This window comes from Oryctolagus cuniculus, chromosome 1 (assembly GCF_964237555.1).
Source record: "Oryctolagus cuniculus chromosome 1, mOryCun1.1, whole genome shotgun sequence".
NCBI classification, from domain to species: Eukaryota; Metazoa; Chordata; class Mammalia; order Lagomorpha; family Leporidae; genus Oryctolagus; species Oryctolagus cuniculus.
In genome coordinates, this window is record NC_091432.1 from 39951320 (window position 1) to 39969671 (window position 18352).

General features: G+C 33.9%; 1 protein-coding gene across 8 annotated transcripts in view; it reads right to left on the reverse strand.

The window, feature by feature from the left end:
• Positions 1–18352, reverse strand: part of ANO3 (anoctamin 3) — a 426063-nt gene that overhangs the window by 185726 nt on the left and 221985 nt on the right. For all 8 annotated transcript variants that reach the window (XM_070072318.1, XM_070072307.1, XM_051825141.2 and 5 more), the window contains 3 exons: positions 14436–14630; positions 13502–13573; positions 7160–7278 (listed from right to left, as the gene is read on the reverse strand). In XM_070072318.1, coding sequence (XP_069928419.1) covers positions 7160–7278; positions 13502–13573; positions 14436–14628 — 384 coding nt within the window. In that variant the 5' untranslated portion in view covers positions 14629–14630. The remainder of the gene's footprint in view (positions 1–7159; positions 7279–13501; positions 13574–14435; positions 14631–18352) is intronic.

The following is an 18352-nucleotide window of genomic DNA, read 5'->3' on the forward strand; positions in this document are numbered from 1 at the left end:
TTAAAGGCATCTTCTTTTTTTATTTTTAACATTTAAATAACCTTCTCTCCCAAATTACAGTATGAGAAACATCCTTAAACATAATTATTTGAGCTAACATCTAATTATATTCTCTGGCTAAATCTCTATAATTGGGTCAAGGAACATTATTGCTTCATATACTTAATCCTTATTCTCAAGTTGTTTTCCAGAAACATTTCTCAGTATGCACTTCCACCAGAAAGGTGTTAGTATTGTAAAATATGTTTTATAATTGTATCTTGTATTGTAATTTAGACTACAGTGCTTTATTCTAAGTATATTTTAAAATACTTTCTAATTTGTTTCAAATAGGTCAATCACATTTGTAAATGATTGAATAGATTAAAAAACAAGAACCATCTCTTTTCTTCCTACAAGAAACACACCTTACCAACAAGGATACACACAGAATAAAAGTTAAAAATGGAAACAGATATTCCATGATAACAGAAATAAAAAGTGAGAAAAGAAGCCATCCCAGTATCAGAAAAAATAGACTTTATGGCAAAGACTTTTGAAAGGGCATTATGTAATGATTACAGTATCATTAATAGACAAAGGGCATTATGTACTGATTAAGGGATCAATTTAACAGGAGTATGTAATTACGATTATTGACAATTATTTTATTTGTTAAAATTAAGTTGATTTTAAGGTTTTCAATCTTGTACTTATAAACTATATTGTTACGGTATCTTTGTATCCTCCAAGATATAAAAGGGCTCTCATAAATCCCATGGAATATGGAATTAAGTAATAAGTTGATTTTTGTACAAAATATTTTAAAATATATGCAAATGAGTGATTTTCTAAAGTTTCATGGAAAATGCATACTATGAAAAAATGCATGGATTTCAAAATGTTTTACACCAAAATAGTCTCATATTTTAATCCATTTTCCATGAACATTTTGAATATGTATGTTCCAGAGTATCAGTTCATCACCATATTTCAAGTTTTCTGCTACTTTTTTATCATAATCTTGATATTGATACAGATAATAGCTAAACAGTCAAGTCTATCAAAGTTTTCATAATGAATTTTATCATTGGTTTAGAAAGGCCAATATAAAAGCAATTTTTTGCTATTCTGCAATTAGAAACTGCTTATTTTTAACTTTTTATATAAGTAATGTACAAAATCATAATTACTCTAGAAACTTTAAGCAATTATATGTATAAATATTATGTAGAAATTCATCCTTTCAAAATTTTTCTATGATGTTTAAATGTAGGTCATTACTTATTGAGATTTAATGCTATAACTAGTACTCAAACAGTATTTTTCACTTTATGTTTCTGTGTGGCGGCAAACTGTTGAAATCTTTACTTAATGTATGCTAAACTGCTCTTCTGTATATAAAGAGAATCGAAAATGAATCTTGATGTGAATGGAAGGGGAGAGGGAGTGGATAAGGAGAGGGGTGCGGGTTGGAGGGACGTTATGGGGGGGAGCCATTTTAATCCATATTCTGTACTTTGGAAATTTATATTCATTAAATAAAAGTTAAAAAAAAAAGAAATAAATAAAATGCTGGCCAGCACCGTGGCTCACTAGGCTAATCCTCCGCCTGCGGTGCCGGCACCCCGCTTTCTAGTCCCAGTTGGGGCGCCGGATTCTGGGATTCTGTCCCAGTTGCTCCTCTTCCAGGCCAGCTCTCTGCTGTGGCCCGGGAGTGAAGTGGAGGATGGCCCAAGTGCTTGGGCCCTGCACCTGCATGGGAGACCAGGAGAAGCACCTGGCTCCTGGCTTCAGATCAGCGTGGTGCGTGCTGGCCTCAGCGGCCATTGGAGGGGTGAACCAACAGAAAAATGAAGACCTTTCTCTCTGTCTCTCTCTCTCTCACTGTCCACTTTGCCTGTTAAAAAAAATAAAGAAAATGCTTATTTTTAATTTCCATTTTGTTTTTAATATATTCATTTGAATTTATTAACTATTCAGTTCTTCATTAATTCATTTTGGTGAAAGATATGAGGTAGGTATCTAAAATCATGTTAACCTCTTTGAAATAATTGATCAGTTGTTTAAGTACCTTTTTTGAAAGATCTGTATTTTCTTCCTTTTTGAAAAATGTTACTTTGATTAAATTTACATACACATGCACACACCTAGGGCTTAAGTACTCCACAAAACAAGTGGAGGAAGTCCAGAAAAATCTGGTGCTGATTTTTGGAAAATCTACACTAGAGGTCAGTTGGTGTGGGACAAGTCCCCATCATTTACTAGAAAAGGTTCTGGGGGTCAACGTGGATGTTCCACTGGCCTAGGAAGGGAAATGCAGTGCCTGGTTACAGGAAAGGTTTTGCCTTCCTCAAACACTCTGAAGATAGGACCAGGCATCCTTTGAGCTGCTGGAAAAGAAATCTTCTTAATTGTGCAAGAAAATAAATGTAAAATACTAGCCAAAAAGATTAATAAATATAGATGATTTTTGTTTGTTCCAAATTTTATATGAAAAGTAAATATTTAGAATATAATTTTCCACACTTGTATTATTAAATATAAAAAAGTTTAATTCATATTCTGAAGTTAGGGAAGTATTTATTTTTTTACAGATCGACTACGTCAATGAATGCACAAAGAATTTATCCTGTTAGTATAGTCATACCTTGTTATTCGAGAGATTGGTTCCAAGGGCCACCCACAAAACCAAAATCCACAAGTGCTCAAATTCCTTATAATAAATAGTATACTATTGCCATACAACTTAGTGCAATCCTACCACATAACCATCTCTAAATTACTTAAAATATTTAATGAAATAGAAATGACAATAAGAAGTCTAAATTTGTATATATATATGTGAGTGTGTGTATAAATATATCCAATTTAAAATATTTTAAAATATTTTTGAACCACGATTGGTTGAATACATGCATGTGGAACCCACAGACACAGGGGACTACCTGTAATGCATTTCATGTATCATCCTTTCAGTTAAAGTCATCACATAGGACCAAGTTTAGTCATTTACCTTGTAGTTTAAGTCATAACTACCTCATTATTTCTGGAAATAAATGTAGTGGCAAGTGCAGAATACTAAGTCCTATATTTTATTTATAGGCCAACAGCCATGCAGGTAAATGAAATAGTTATCAATGTCCACAATAAAGGTACATTGAAAGACGACAGGGGCCATCTCTTTCTCACCTCTTCCATCATAGGACCAGAATCTTCAGTCTTAGAGGAAATTATCCCTATTACCTGTTGAAGATTAACACCATCTGCCAATGCCAGTTGACACAGCCAAACTGAATGGCCTTCTGATCTAATTTTAATGAAGTGCTGAAATATTCATGTCAAGATTTTTCTATTCCATAACATCTTTCCTGTTTGAGTTGTTACTGAATCTCTTTTCAAAAAAGAAGTCACTAATTTGTCAAGCAGATACATAAGCTCAAACTCATTATGGTCAACATCCGTAGTTGATTTTGTCATGCCAATGATCGGGCAGGAACAAATGGTACATTAATGTCCATTAACAGAAGCAGTGGATTCTGCATGATAGACTTGTCCTTTCCAATCTAGATTAACTGTATTTGCTCCCTGTACTTCTCCATATCCAGAAGCCTCAGTGGTGACAGAGAACATGTGTCCTTGAAGGAGAGATGGGTTCTTATTCTGAGGATCATATAGTTGAGGGCTGGATAGTATCTTTAAATGTTATTCACAGCATTCTCTACACTTATAATATAAAAGGCAAGTTTATCCAAACTATTTCAGAAACAATCCTCATCTGCTCTACAACTATGAATTCATATGAATATGTCTTTGAATATTTCTATGAATTTATATGAATATTTCTTTTCTTATATAACAAAATTGAGTCTGAAATTTCTTGGCATGTTAGATGTGACAGAGACTTTTTTAAATGTAATAAAGAAAATGAATTGCCCTAAAAGTTGTTCATCAATTTTGACTAGTGTTTGTGATACAAAGCTATATTTCAATTTTTAAAAGAGTCTTGGAATTCTACCCCGATGTATGTTTTACCGAAGAAATCACTAGTGTAAATATAATTTTAAAAAGAGAAGCAGCTAAATTAATGGTAAGAGAATATGGTGGCAAACTCAGAGACAATTTTGAAAATCTTCCCAAAAACTGGTTGAGGAAGAATTTGCGTTATGATAACAATAATCGGTTGCAGCCGATTATTATAATGGAGATTAATTCATATATATGGTACTCTTCCCTACAAAAATACTTAGCTTTCTAAATTATCATAAGCAGTGGGTACATTATCAGAATCAAAATACCGCCCTGACTTGAGACCACTCAGGAAATATTTGCACAAGAATTGATAAACCAAATTTTCAAAGAGATGCAAAGCCCATCTATACAATGCCTAGAAAACTGGATATTTCTGGATTTCCTTTTTTGTTTTATATTTGACAAGCTCAACACAGCTTCTTCATAAATTCAGTATGAGACACTATCTCCAATGATTTATAGTTGGTTTCTATGATTTCAGTGTATATCTGATGGCAAACTCTGCAAGAAAACTGTTTTCTATAATACAATACTTGTCATTGCTCACCATGTAGTTTACTTTAGGAGTTATTTCCCCTTCAGACTTGTGCTCCCTTCCTGTTGATTCTTTACAAACTAACTTTGTCACCTCTAAAATGGTCCCTTTGTTATTAATTTTTATGAGGAAATAAAACCTCAGTTTCACTGCATAATTTGTGAAGGACAGGTTGCAATTAGTACATTTACTACAAATGAATGACATTGCAAAGCCACACAGTTTTATGATAGTTATTTTGTAAAATAGAAATGAATGAAGATTATCAATTTCATAAGTTATAACTTAGAATACATGTTACCTAGTACATATACACACACATATATGTATCATTTAATGACAGGATGTAATAAAAGAAGAAAGCCAACAAATTTATAAAGTACAGGTTGTCAAGATATGAGTCTGAAAAAAATAAAAGGTCATTGCTCTTTTGTGATTTTCTGTGACAAATTTACACAGAGAACATTTTCTAAGCAGATTATTTTGCAGTTCACTTATAGTTAAGCTTTTCAAAAAATCTAGCTGAAAGGCTTGAGATTTTACACGTTTTTGGATTTTTGCAATAGAAACTGTTCAAATGGATTTTGTACTACAATTAATCTATGATATAGATAAAAGCAGACTTGAAGGGTGAGTCACTTGGGTGACTCATGGCATTCAACAGTTTGAGTAGAAGTATAATAATAGAAGGGGACATGATTAGGCAGATTCAGTAGGACATTAGGGTAAGGTTTCTTTGATTGAACTATTATGGTCTGTTACCATAATCACACATCATTTTCTTATTTTAATATCAGAGTGACACTATGCATCGAAGTTCAACTATTTTTAACTTCAATATGATAAAGTTCAAGTCTAGTTAGAGTGATCTTAGAAATGGCTGTTGTGGAGCAGAAGTTACATGGTGGCTTTCTTTGGTGACAATGTGGTAATTTCTAGGTAATTTAATCTTAGGTAATTTTCTAATTATTTGAAGCACATTGTGTTTGTCTTCCACTTGGTGCCATAGAAACCTCAATTTCTCATTCAGCTCCTCAGTCTTGCAATTCACTTGGATCAATATTTTACACATAGTAAACTCTGTGAGTAGTTACTGCATTATGAGCACACAGACACAGGAACGCAGATTAAGTAAACAAGTGCAGATAAAAACTCTCATTTGGAAAGATAACCTAAGAATTGCTGGCACAGTATAGTGACCTTGCTTAATAAAATCAAAACAAATAGCAATAAAGAAATTTAGCATAAATTTATTTTTCCTTTCTTTATTAAAGCTTCATTTTATTTATGATATTGTAGTAATAAACTGTCATATTTCTTAATGTATTAATGGTGAGTAATAAAGAGATTCACAAAATTAATCCAAGACAAATGAAATGAAACAGCACAGAGAAACAACAAATTCTTATATTCAAGGATGTGTTTATTGTATAATGATCATTGAACTCTATCATTTTTGGCAATAAACTGCATTTACTATCATTATGCAAATTTCTTTTTGCATAGGCATCCCTACATTAATCCATAGGCAAAAAAATTTAAAAATGAACTTTACTTGAGCCAAGAGTATCATAGAAATCATCAAAGGAGATCATGTATTTATCTGTTATGATGAAAAGAAATGGCATCAACTGGTATCTGTAGTTGGCTGATCCACTCAGATGATTTTGGAGAATACACAAAATCATTTTTCGAGGTCTAGCAAGATTGTTGTAGCCAAGAGTTTTAAAAACTGAGTCTGGTACAGTTTTTCATTTCTTGGTGAATTTAATTTTTCACTTGATTAATTTTCATGAGATATTCTCAATCTCCAAGTTGCTATATAAAACTGCCCTATTTTCTGGTGTATTTGCCATACACCAGATACTTTCATATGGGTATCTTACTTTGTCTTTGAAAAACTTTGTAAAGCAGATCACATGATGCATACTTTACTGATGAAGAAATCAAAGTTCAGTAAGTAAGGTTAATCTTGTCATATTATTACAATAGTAAATTGTGCAACTGGAATTCAAATAACAGTTGATTAGATACTAAAATATGTATTCTCATTAAACCATGCTGACTTTCAAAACACATGAAAAATAAATGAACAATTAAGAAAAATATTAGTGAGCAATTTTACGTCAGATTAAATATTTTAAAAATTCTCTTTGATAGCTACAGTGTTATAGTTAGAAGGAATAAGTTCTGGTGTTCTTCAGTGACTAACAATAAAGAACCATACATTTCAAAATAACTAGAAGAGAGTATTTTAAATATTCTCACTGTGAGACGGCAAATGTTTATGATGATAGATATGTTAAACATCTTGATTCAATTATAGGAGAATTGAAACATCATGTTGTATCCCATAAAAATGTATACATATGTCAATCAAAAAATAAATAGGGACAAACTTTGACTGTTAACAAAATAAAATAAAAAGCGTTTGATACTATAAATTAATAAGGTATCTACACATAGCAATTAGTATTTGAGTCCTTAAAGATACATTGTAATTTTTGGATTCTTTTATATTCTCCATCTCCAAACCAACTATGTAGGCTTATATTGAAAACTTTTTAAAGGTACGGTCTAAAAATAATGTGTTGATAGTTTAATTTGCATTACCTTAGATAATTTTGTCTTGGATTCAGGTTTATCTTTGGTAGGAAAGTCATTAATGAGACGAGATCGATCATAATTAGCATGCTCTGATTCATCCAAGTAATCCTTATCTTTTCCTAGAGCTAGAAAAGAGAAAGTGAATTACATCTATTTTTATTCTCTGCAAAAGTGCTAATTGCATTTTCTTATAGTTTCTCAAGTTTTAGGTCAAGTATAATTTGCCCATCTTCCATGTGTTTCATAAATAAGCACAAAAAAGTAATCACTATAATTTGTCTTGCTTTTATATTAATGCTGACATGTAGAGTGAGTTTCATGAGAATTCAGTACATCCTGCAATTTGTTGTCATTAAGCATTGTGAAAATAAAATTAGAGACATGGGAATTAGGCCATATCATCTGATTTGAACTTGAGGATGTATTTGTAGGAATTGATTATATTTTATGCACTTATGTGTTTTATATAAAAAGTGTATTTAGGGACTGAGTATTTAGCCTAGCAGTTAAGACACCAGTGTCTCCCATTAGAGTAATTGGGTTTGATACCCAAGTCTAACTCCCAACTCAAGCTTCTTGATGATGCAGACACTGGGAGGCAGAAGTGATGGCTCAAATAACTAGGTTTCTAGCTCCCAGCTTCATGTCCAGTGAAGCTTAAAGTCATTATGGGCATTGGGGACGTGAACCAGCAAATGGCAGCCCTGTCATTCAAACTCTCTCAAATAAGTAAAAAAATAAAATTATTAAAAAGCTTCACTGATTTTGAAATGTGTTTTCTTAAATATTGGTAAGTTTTATTAATGTGGATTAGGTTGACAAGCATAACAAATCTGAGAAATCATTAGAGAAACTGTAACAATCACTATAAGAAATATTTATGATTATAGTTAAAAACAACAACTTATAAAAAAGGAGGAAGGACATTGAAAAATAATAGTTAACATGGGAGTAATAAAAAAAGGATGAGAGAGTATAATATCAATTAAATACAGAGACACATCTAAATAGTGAATAAGCTATAGCCAATGTAAAAGAGTATAAAATAGAGGACCTTTATGTGGTGGCTTTATCTATAATCAAAACCATTTATGTGTTTCACAAAATTCTATTCCAAGTGATACAAATATCTCTGCAAATCCAAAAGCAGGAAGATTGTTATATATATATAGCTTTTCAAAAGAATCAAAATGTCTTGAATAGAGTTATTTTATTGAATCTGTTGCTACCTATTAAACAAAAATTTTGACGTTGACAACAATATATATAGTGCTTTTAAATGTGCAAGGAATTTAACAGAAGAAAAGTATTTTTTCTTATGTGCATTATTTTCCTTTGTTAGTAATGTTTAAAATCTGTGATAGCATGAGATGTGTTGCTGTAAAGTATAAGGTTATTAGTGGTGGTGGCGTATGCTAAGTGCACAGATTATATTGTGCCTTTAGATACAATTAACAATAAGCTGTATTAAAATGCTCTAAGTATTTAGTGATTCTACCTGGATCTTTTAATAATAGGAAACTTTGATTGACAGTTAACATTTCCTGAGAATAAGTCATACCTTTACATGTATTATTTCCTTTTATTTTGATCACAACTATATAAAGTGGGTATGAGTTTTACCTACATTTAATATTAAGTAAACTAAAGAACATGGAAATTAGATAGCATGCCAAAGTCACTAAACCAGAAAAAGGTGCTTCTAAAAGTGAAACAAAACTGGATCTGATTCCTAAGTTGGTGTTTGTGAATATAGTGTAATATTTCTCATGGATTTAAGTAAATTACATTTCTTCATTAAAAAATGATTTACTAAACACCTATGACACGTGAGACACTCTATTAAGAATTGAAGATATGATAGAAACCAAATCCTGCCTTCTCCAAAGATATATGTATGTGTTAAAAGGCTCTTTTCTCCATTCTTCTGTTCTGTCACTAATCCTAAAATATTCTTGAGCATCTCTGTATATATTCTTGACTTTGAGGTTACAAGATTGGTAAAATTTCTTCCCTTGTGAAACACAAAGTGGGGAGGAGCCTAAATAAATCATGTAATTTCAGGCAACAATAATTATTTGAGAGAAAAGTAAGTTGATATTAGGGGTATAAAATGAAACACATGAATCTGGTTTATTTCAACATAGGAACTTGGGAAAAGAACATATTATGAATGAGGAGCATAAGAAAGTTGAATTGGCTGCAGCATTGGGAGTAAAAGGAAGCATAAGGAAACGACCTAGTGAGCCCAGACTCAAATTCTTCAAGGCATGGGAAGGCCACAATGAGTATACATTTTAAATTAGACTGGAAGCCCTGGAGGGATTGGAGAATGGAAGTGATGAGATTTAATTTCTCTTTTATTGGAGTTTCCTGTAACTGCTGTGTACAAAATAGACCATAAGGAGGCCAAAATTGGAGCAGAGAGACCAGTGAGGAATTTATTATAACAGCAACCAACAGAAGGTAGCAGCCACAATGAACATGCGGCAGTGGATGTGGTGAGCCATGGTCAGATTCTGAATATATTTGACAATAAGAGTACTTATTGAATGTATTCAATAAACAATTGAACAGATTTATAGTGATTTGTGGCTGTCATAACTGGAAAATATTATGCTGTATCATTGTAATTCCCTTTTGTACATAATCCTTCAATAGGTAAGAAATTTTAGAATGTTCTTTCTTATACCATCTAAATATGAAATGCTATAAAGAATAAATAATGGAAATGAGTGGATATTTCCTAATGCAATTAAATGAAACTAAAATCATCATGCACTCATTTAACTATTACTGTTTTGAGAAAAAAGATCAACAAATAATCCAAAAAGTTAAACAGGTAAACTTGTAGAAAGCAAATACCTAACACGAACCACTTTCTGGGTGAGTTCATTCACTAGATTAGATAGGAGTATGTGCTTGTTCATTGGGCTTAACTTGTGCTGATATTAATGAGATTTGTCTATTTCATTTCTAAAGCTACCTGATTTTTACCTCACTATGAGCATGGGCAGAATCAGTTACCTATTGCTTGTCAATGAAGATGTCTGTGTCCTTTTCATTCTCTAGCATTTTGTGAAGAAAAACATTTGGGTAATATTAGCAAGGCTTCTAGGATGAACGGATCAGACTATTGAACTCCAGGATTTCAAATTCATGGTTACATGGATCAAAACTTCTAGAATGCTTTTATGTGCACATGAACATATGGAAGCAGTGAAATGGTACCCTAGCTTTGTGATATGCTCATGGAAAATAGAATTGAAGGCTATGAGATGTTCATTTTAAAAATGAAGGAAACCAAACAACAACAAAAAATCTGAAACCTCCCAACTTGATTAGGTTTATTTAAATTATCATGTTCAATATACATTTTATCATGTGATTTTACTCCATCCTTTGCTCTCAAGATGTTACTTATTAGCATCAGGAATACCTAGTGTTCAATGGGCATCACTAGCCACTTTAAATGGAAAAAGGTCTGTACCAGTTGTGGTTATTAAGAAAGAAGGCCCGGGACTGATATTCCAGAGTTGGCGTCTCAGGTCCTCATTGATTAGCTGTCAAATTGGCAAGTTAGTTTATCTCTTGGTGAATTTGTTCCATCCTCTTTAAAAAGGGACTGATAATAGTGTCTTACCCAAAAGACTGAAATGAAAATTAAGTGAGATAAGGCAAGAAAAGTGTTTTGCCATAAGGGAGTGTTCCATAAATTCATTTTCCACTATGCTGTAAGAAACATGCTTTGATGGTAAAAGAACTGCCTGGTTAGTGCAGATATCTCTAGGCCCAGAAGAACTTGGTATGAAAGATAAGCTTAGTGGGTGAATGGAAAAAAAGGAATGAACAAGTATATGTTAAGGCTATGATGTGCTAGGAGCTGTGATGGAGCTATGCTTCTCCATTTAATTAAAAAAACTTGTCAAGGCATGGAACATCTATCTTAATGTACATCTGAGATCTCTGAGGTTTAGACAGGTTAAGTGATGTACCACAGTCACACAGCTAGTAAATAAAGGAATAGGAGTTTGACCAATGTCTGGCTGTGAAGACCATACTTCATCCATGAAATACACACATCTTAGGAAAACTTAGTGGAAACCTCCTGCTCTGAATCAATAAAATTAACATTTTTTTTCACTCGTAGTTCTCATTTAAACAATGAGAAATATTGATCCTTACTGAAACACCAACCACGATCAGTGAACTATGCCTTAGCATTAAAACTTGTCATGGGGCAGATCAATGTAGGTTACTGTGGAAAAAAGGATAAAATCATTCATCGTATTTGATCAGACTCATTAGTCAGGTATCATTAGTCCATTTGGCAATTGGACATTTCCATGCAATAATCAACCCAAAGCTAGAAGCTCATTTTGCCACTTTCTAAAAGTAAAACTAGAAACGAGATTGCTTTCCCTTTAACATAGAGCATATATTGCTAAAATACTTATTCAATCTTTAATTATACTCTTGATATATTTAACATCATTTTGCTTGATCTCTTCTCAAAGATGATAAAGGCATTTGCATTCTAGCTTCACAGCTTACTCTACAGGAGTATTTCCTAGGCAGGTGTTACATCCAGATGGATTACTGAGAAGCTAGTGATATTAAAGTCAGTTCCAGAGTCATTTTCATCTTTTATGAAGGCAAATATCACATCATTGGAATGCATTTTGTTAAGACATGCAGGAGTTGTGATGCTTTTCTAACCTGAATGAGTGATAGGCTGATGCTAAAGGATGCTAAAATACTGAGTTTGAGGAATAGCACATGCAGAGATACACATAGAAGTCAGGTAGGTCAAATGGCTGAGGCACACCAATGTGATAAGCAAAGAAATGTGGATTTGGAGCATCTAAACATTTCAAAAATTTGCTTGCTTTCAATGCAAAGAGTGACAAGGTGTCAAAAATGAAGTGCATAGAATTTATCAGAAAGCTTTTAAGGGCTAGATTGATTGTTAAACTATTAAGCAACTTGGGTGAATAAGTAGTGAAAAGTGCTGTGAAAATTTGTAAGATATATATTATATATATATGCTTATATAAATTATATATGCTTATAATTATTTATATAAATATATTATATATACTTATACAAAGATACTCAAGAGGAGGAGAAGTTTTGGTTTGATGTTTATTTCTGTTTTCTTATCAGAAAAGTAGTATTACCAAGCTTGTTCAGAATTAATTAGGAAAGATCTCTGATAGAGTCTGTTAGTATTTGTTCTGATGAAATGCTCTTTTTTGATGTTTTAAGTGGAATGAAACTGCTGCAGGATCTCTTGCTTTAATTAGGAAACTCAATAATCCAGCACTGTTTCTATTCAACACACATTTTTGAAAGTATTATAAAACATGAGTAATTTGCAGTCATTCAGAATGCTTTTGTGAATAATACAGTTCATTGTTTTAAGAATTATAAAAAGGCACTTTAGGAATGTTTTCAGAGAGAAACTAAGCGAGAATTTTTGGCTAGAAATTCTCATTATAGGCCACACATAATATTTACCTGGGGACTGTTTACAGGGTGGAGAACAATTTCACTTCTCAGACCAATTAAAACTAATTCTCTGGATGTAGGCCATGGGGAATTTTAAGAGTTCCAGGTGATTCAAGTATGTAACTGGAGTTGAGAACTCCTGACAAGGCAATGCAGACAGGCCACCAATGTGTTCACTAATAAAAACTCAGGGCTTAATTTGTGCTGGTTATAAATAAATTCACTTTGAAGTAGCATAATAACGGTTGAGTAAGTTAGTTTCACTTGTTTTTATCAATTTTGTTTAATTTTATTTCTATTTAATTATAAGAATTAAAAATCCCAGTTCAAAGGTAATGTTCATGTGTGATCTTGCTAAACTGAAGCAGATCTTGCCTGCAGATGACATCAAAAGTAAAAAGGGAGACTGAGAAATCCTGCCACTGTTGTAGTTAGAAAAAATGAAAAAAAATGTGTATTATCTACTAATGGAAAAACAGGATAAAATCTTTCAGTATCATTACCATACCAAATTCTCAGTGATAAAAATTTGACAACTCTAGAAATAATAGTATACATTACTTATTTATAAAAATTAAAAGAAATTTGCAGAAGACTAACAGCAAAAATAATTAAATTTCTTTTGGGTTATGGGATTTGTTCATCACAAATCCTATTATAATATTTGAATTCCAAACTATAAAATAAATAACAAATTTTGACCTTAGAATATTGAATTCACCCATGAAATACTAAAGAACAAATCCATTTTTTTATCCTTACAAAAAGGAGATTTGAAAAATACAGCTTCCTTTGGAGAAAGGGAAAGGAGAATGATAACATTAGAAATCAACTCACCCAAGCAAAAATCGCTGAGGTCAGCAAAAGAACACTTGAGCACAGAATCTTTCTTATTCTCTTCGGTGTCAACTGAAAAAATAAAACATTGCATAGTTTAGAAAAGCAAAAAACATAGCAGGAAACTACCAGGGTGAATGATGGCCATACATAAAGAAACATGTTAACAAGTTGAAATTAGTTACTTAAACCTTGACTCTCAACACAGGAAAGTAACATCTAATATTTTAACATCTTCATCCTCTTAAACAATTGGCCACAAAACCATATCGGATTCACCAAAAGGCAGCATTGTTGTATTTTGATTCTTGACATTTGTGAAAAGGGCCAGAGTAAAGGAATAATGGTGTGATACATATGGACTGACGTGTGAGAAAGAATGTCTAAGGGCAGCCACCGCCTTTCTTTTATGTGGAATCTGGCAGGCTTGTCCCTAAATTTCAGCCCTTGCATGTCAACATTTAGTTGCCAGCATTCATCCAACCACATGCTGCTCCTGCAACAAAATCTTCACTGCTTTATAGTCAGTATTAAAACCTTCAATTGCTCTTTTTGGGAGACTTTTATTGGTGACATATTCTACTCAAATAATGACTATAAATTCTCACCAGGAATGGTGTTTATTCCCCAGTAAAAGGGATGCAAATAGTGGCAAAATGAACCCTAATTAATTTAGCTGAGCCTGCCTTCCACTGCAGTCAGTGGGAGAGCCAGACTCATATGGGATTGGCTACTTTTCTAGGAAAGGAAGGTATGAAATCACGGCTGGCCAAAAAATGGGTGTTGTTCTGACTGGCAGGATTTAATGGGCTCTCCTCTGCAACTTAATTCCCAAAGGCTGCATAAATACTAGTCAAATGGGAAAAGAGAAGAAAAAATCTTTTGAGAACACTAACTCATTTAAATCGGTACAAGAAAACATATTGCTTCTCACCTTGCTCAGCTTTATCAGCAGAAATTAAGGTGACAGAAGTGGGAGCCTGAGATTCGCTTTCAGTGGCTTGGAAGAGAGAAGTGGACTGGCTCAAGCTCTTTGAGTAAGCATAGCTCTGTGCAAGGCAAGGCAGGGATCGCCGAGATGGTTTTAATGATGTTTCTTTTGTTATTTCACTCTTGCTTATATTCATACCTGCAAATCCAAAACAACAAGTTCTTGCAATAAGAGGTAATAAACAGATATCAACAACTAATTTCAATTCTTTGATAACTGATTCAAGTACTCTTAAAAAATTCCATTTAGTAATGAGAACTAATTCTTGTATATTTTGTTAGGGAAAGCAATTTGAGATTGCTGTGAAGTAGTCTTTAGATATAAACAGCTCCTCTTTCAGTTTGAAGTTAAACTTTTTTTTTAACAATTCTGAGGAAAAAAAATAAACTGATGTTCAAGTTCATGTAGGAATTGATGAAAGCAAATTATTTTGACTATCTTTGTATAAACCTAGCCATTTAGGTTTTTAAGCAGCATGATAAATAAAAGCAACTGCTTTAACATTCAAATTGCTATTACTAAATGGAGCTCTTCTTTCTGTACCCTCCCCTCTCTTGGACACAAACATAATGTATTATCTGTGTTCTAGAGGCAGGAAAGAGATGACAGAGTAGAATAAAAAAAAAAAAAAAACAGCCAGCAAGCAGGGATCAAGAGAGCCTTCCCGAGCTCAGGGTCATAACTCCCCCATTCATGTACAGAGGCTAATCTGCAGAAATAGGAGTGACCCTTAATAGGACTCTGCTTCCATATGCAGAAGCCCAGACACACTGTGTGTTCCAGGAAAGAATGGTCCCATTCCCATATCCCCACCTATCTGCATCTCTGTTATAGCAATCCTAAACTGCAGAACACTCATCACCAGGTGTCTCTGGGCATTGCCACTTATGACTGCATCTCCCACTCAGACTGTTTCACTAGGTCCCTGGGACCATCAATCAAGCATTACAAAAATCTATTTAGTATCCTCCTCAGCTTTTTCTCCGGATAACTTAGTCCCCTCCTTAATCTCACCCAAAACCAGGCACCTCCTCACATCACCCACTACTGACACTGCATTTATTGCTCTCTTCTTTTTCACAGTGACCTCACTTCAGGTCAACCAGCCGTAAGGGGGAGCAGACATAGTCCGTGCTCCTAATTGCCTCTCCCAGGTAATTCTTCACCCCTCCCCTCTAAAAATAATAAAATAAAATAAAATAAAATGAAATAAACCTTTTACATTCCTGTCATTAGAGAGTTCCTCTACTCTTCCTCTTGCTGTCAGTTTCACTTACCAGTTCCTGGTTAGTTCCCATTAAAAATATTGCTTCTAAGTCACCTCCCACTGCTTACCAGTTGTTTTCATCTACACAACATGTTCTTTTAATGACTTAGTTTATGTTTGCATACATTGCTAGAACTCAAGATCCATGATGGTACGGGTTTTTGCTCAATTTTCTCTGTTACATTATCTCCAGTGTCTAAAACACTGAATAGTTCCTGGAGGGCTCTCAACAAATGTTTGTTGGATTAATGCGTCCTTGCAGTTGTCATTTGTCCAGGGGCAGGATCATGTCTCAGGTTTTTTTTTTTTTTATTATTATTATTTTTAAATTCATTTATTTGAAAGGCGGGGAGAGATAAAAGAGAGAGGAGAAATTTTCGATCCACTGTTTCACTCCTCAAATGACAAATGACAGCAATGACCAGAGCTGGGACAGGCTGAAGATAGGAGCCTGGAACTCCTGCTGGGTCTCCCACACAGGAGCAGGGCTGAAGCACGTGGGCCATCGTCTGCCGTTTTCCTATGCACATTAGCAGGGAGCTGGATTGTAAGTGGAACAACCTGGACTTCAGCCGGAACTCACATGGGACTCCAGAGTTGGCAGGCAGCAGCTTAACATGCTGTGCTACAAAGCCAGCCCCATGTATTAGGTTCTTTTATCTACATTACCTACTGCTAATTCCTGCACATATGTGATATTCAGGAAACGTTTGTGGAATGAATGTTTGGTTGTGACTAAGCTCTTTCAATAAACGTACTGTCTTGAATCTGCCTATAAAACAGTGTTGTAGCCTCATCAACAAAACAAGTTTGTCAACTATGGGATCTCTACAAAGTTTAGAGCCTTATTGTTACAATTCCTTATTTCACTTTACCTTCATAAATGATAGCTTTTAAAAAACTGTTTGATCTTGAATTACTCCCTAAAATGCTTCTTACTAACATGTGAGTTGAGCAGTGGGCTATGTATGCTGTCAGTGGAATGTAAACAAATTCATGAAAGGTATTCACTTCAGTTCTGAGTTTGGATTCCATTCAAGACAGAGCAATGGGTCCTGTTATTACTGAGTAGATATCACTTGTAAGGCTCTGTGATTGACACATTTTTTTTTTTTTTTTTGACAGGCAGAGTTAGACAGTGAGAGAGAGAGAGAGAGAGACAGAGAGAAAGGTCTTCCTTCCGTTGGTTCACCCGCCAGTGGCCGCCACGGCCAGGGCACTGCGCCTATCCGAAGCCAGGAGCTAGGCGCTTGCTCCTGGTCTCCCATGCAGGTGCAGGGCCCAAGCACTTGGGCCATCTTCTACTGCCTTCCCAGGCCACAGGAGAGATCTGGACTGGAAGAGGAGCAACCGGGATAGAATCCAGCACCCCAACTGGAACTAGAGTCTGGGATGCCAGCACCGCAGGCAGAGGATTAGCCTACTGAGCCGCAGCGCCGGCCGACACATTGTTTAATCCTTTTTGGGAGACATTTATTTATTTTACACAACTAAATAACATAGAACATTCTCATTTTAAGAGGTTTTAAATTACAGAAGAAAATAGAATAAGAAGCAAAAATACCTTTTTTTACAGATTCCCAATTCCAGCCTCTTCCCAAATTGAATAAATTTAATCAGATTGCTGATCATTGTCTGTGTATTTCTCGAACATAAACATATAACCAAATTTTTTCTTTAAAAGTGGGATTATACAGTCACATTTCATTATCCCACCTGATATGTCTTGGATACTTTTACATTTTGGTCCATATATATCTACACCAGACTTTTTAAATTACTACCAAGTATTCCACAGTATAGGGTCATAATCTATTTGCTAATTCCTCTGCCAAAAGGACAGCCAAATATTTTTCAATAGTTAACTTTTGAAAGAATACAGCTATGAGCATACTTTACTTATATAAGCCCTTTTTTTTTGCAAGCATTTATTTCTCTAGCAGAAAACAGATACACTCTTGCTAAGTTGAAGGACATGAATATTTATCATTTGTATAGATATGCAAAAGTGCCTCCCTAAAAGCTTTATCTTTTCATGCTTCCATTAACAGAACAAGATGAGATCTGTCTCCTATGACTTGGCCAACTCTAGACACTATCAGCTATTTTCTTTGTGGACAAAATAAGAAGCCAAATAACAACAACAACCCTCGTTGATTTAATTTACATGTTACAAATTGAACATGTTTTCATGTACTTTCAAGCCAATTATAACACCTAAGTGACTATGCTGTTTAATAGTTGTATTATTAGACATTTGCTTAATGATTTACATAGATACTATTAAATACCCCATTTACCATATGTACTACACAACAAATAAAATTTACATAAGTCAAATACAATTGTGTATAATTGTTTCATTTAATTTTAAAATAATCTTAAAAGGCAGGTATTGTGAATTCTTCTAACTGAGGGGCATAGAGAGGGTAGTAATATGCTTTAAATTACAAGGATAAATAAGTAGAACAGGGATTCAAACTCTAAGTTGTTGTAAGCACTAAAGCCACCACATGATCATTCTTCTACAAATTAGTATGAAAACTAAAACAAGATCCCTTTACAGACATTGAAATGCAAAGAATTAAGTCCA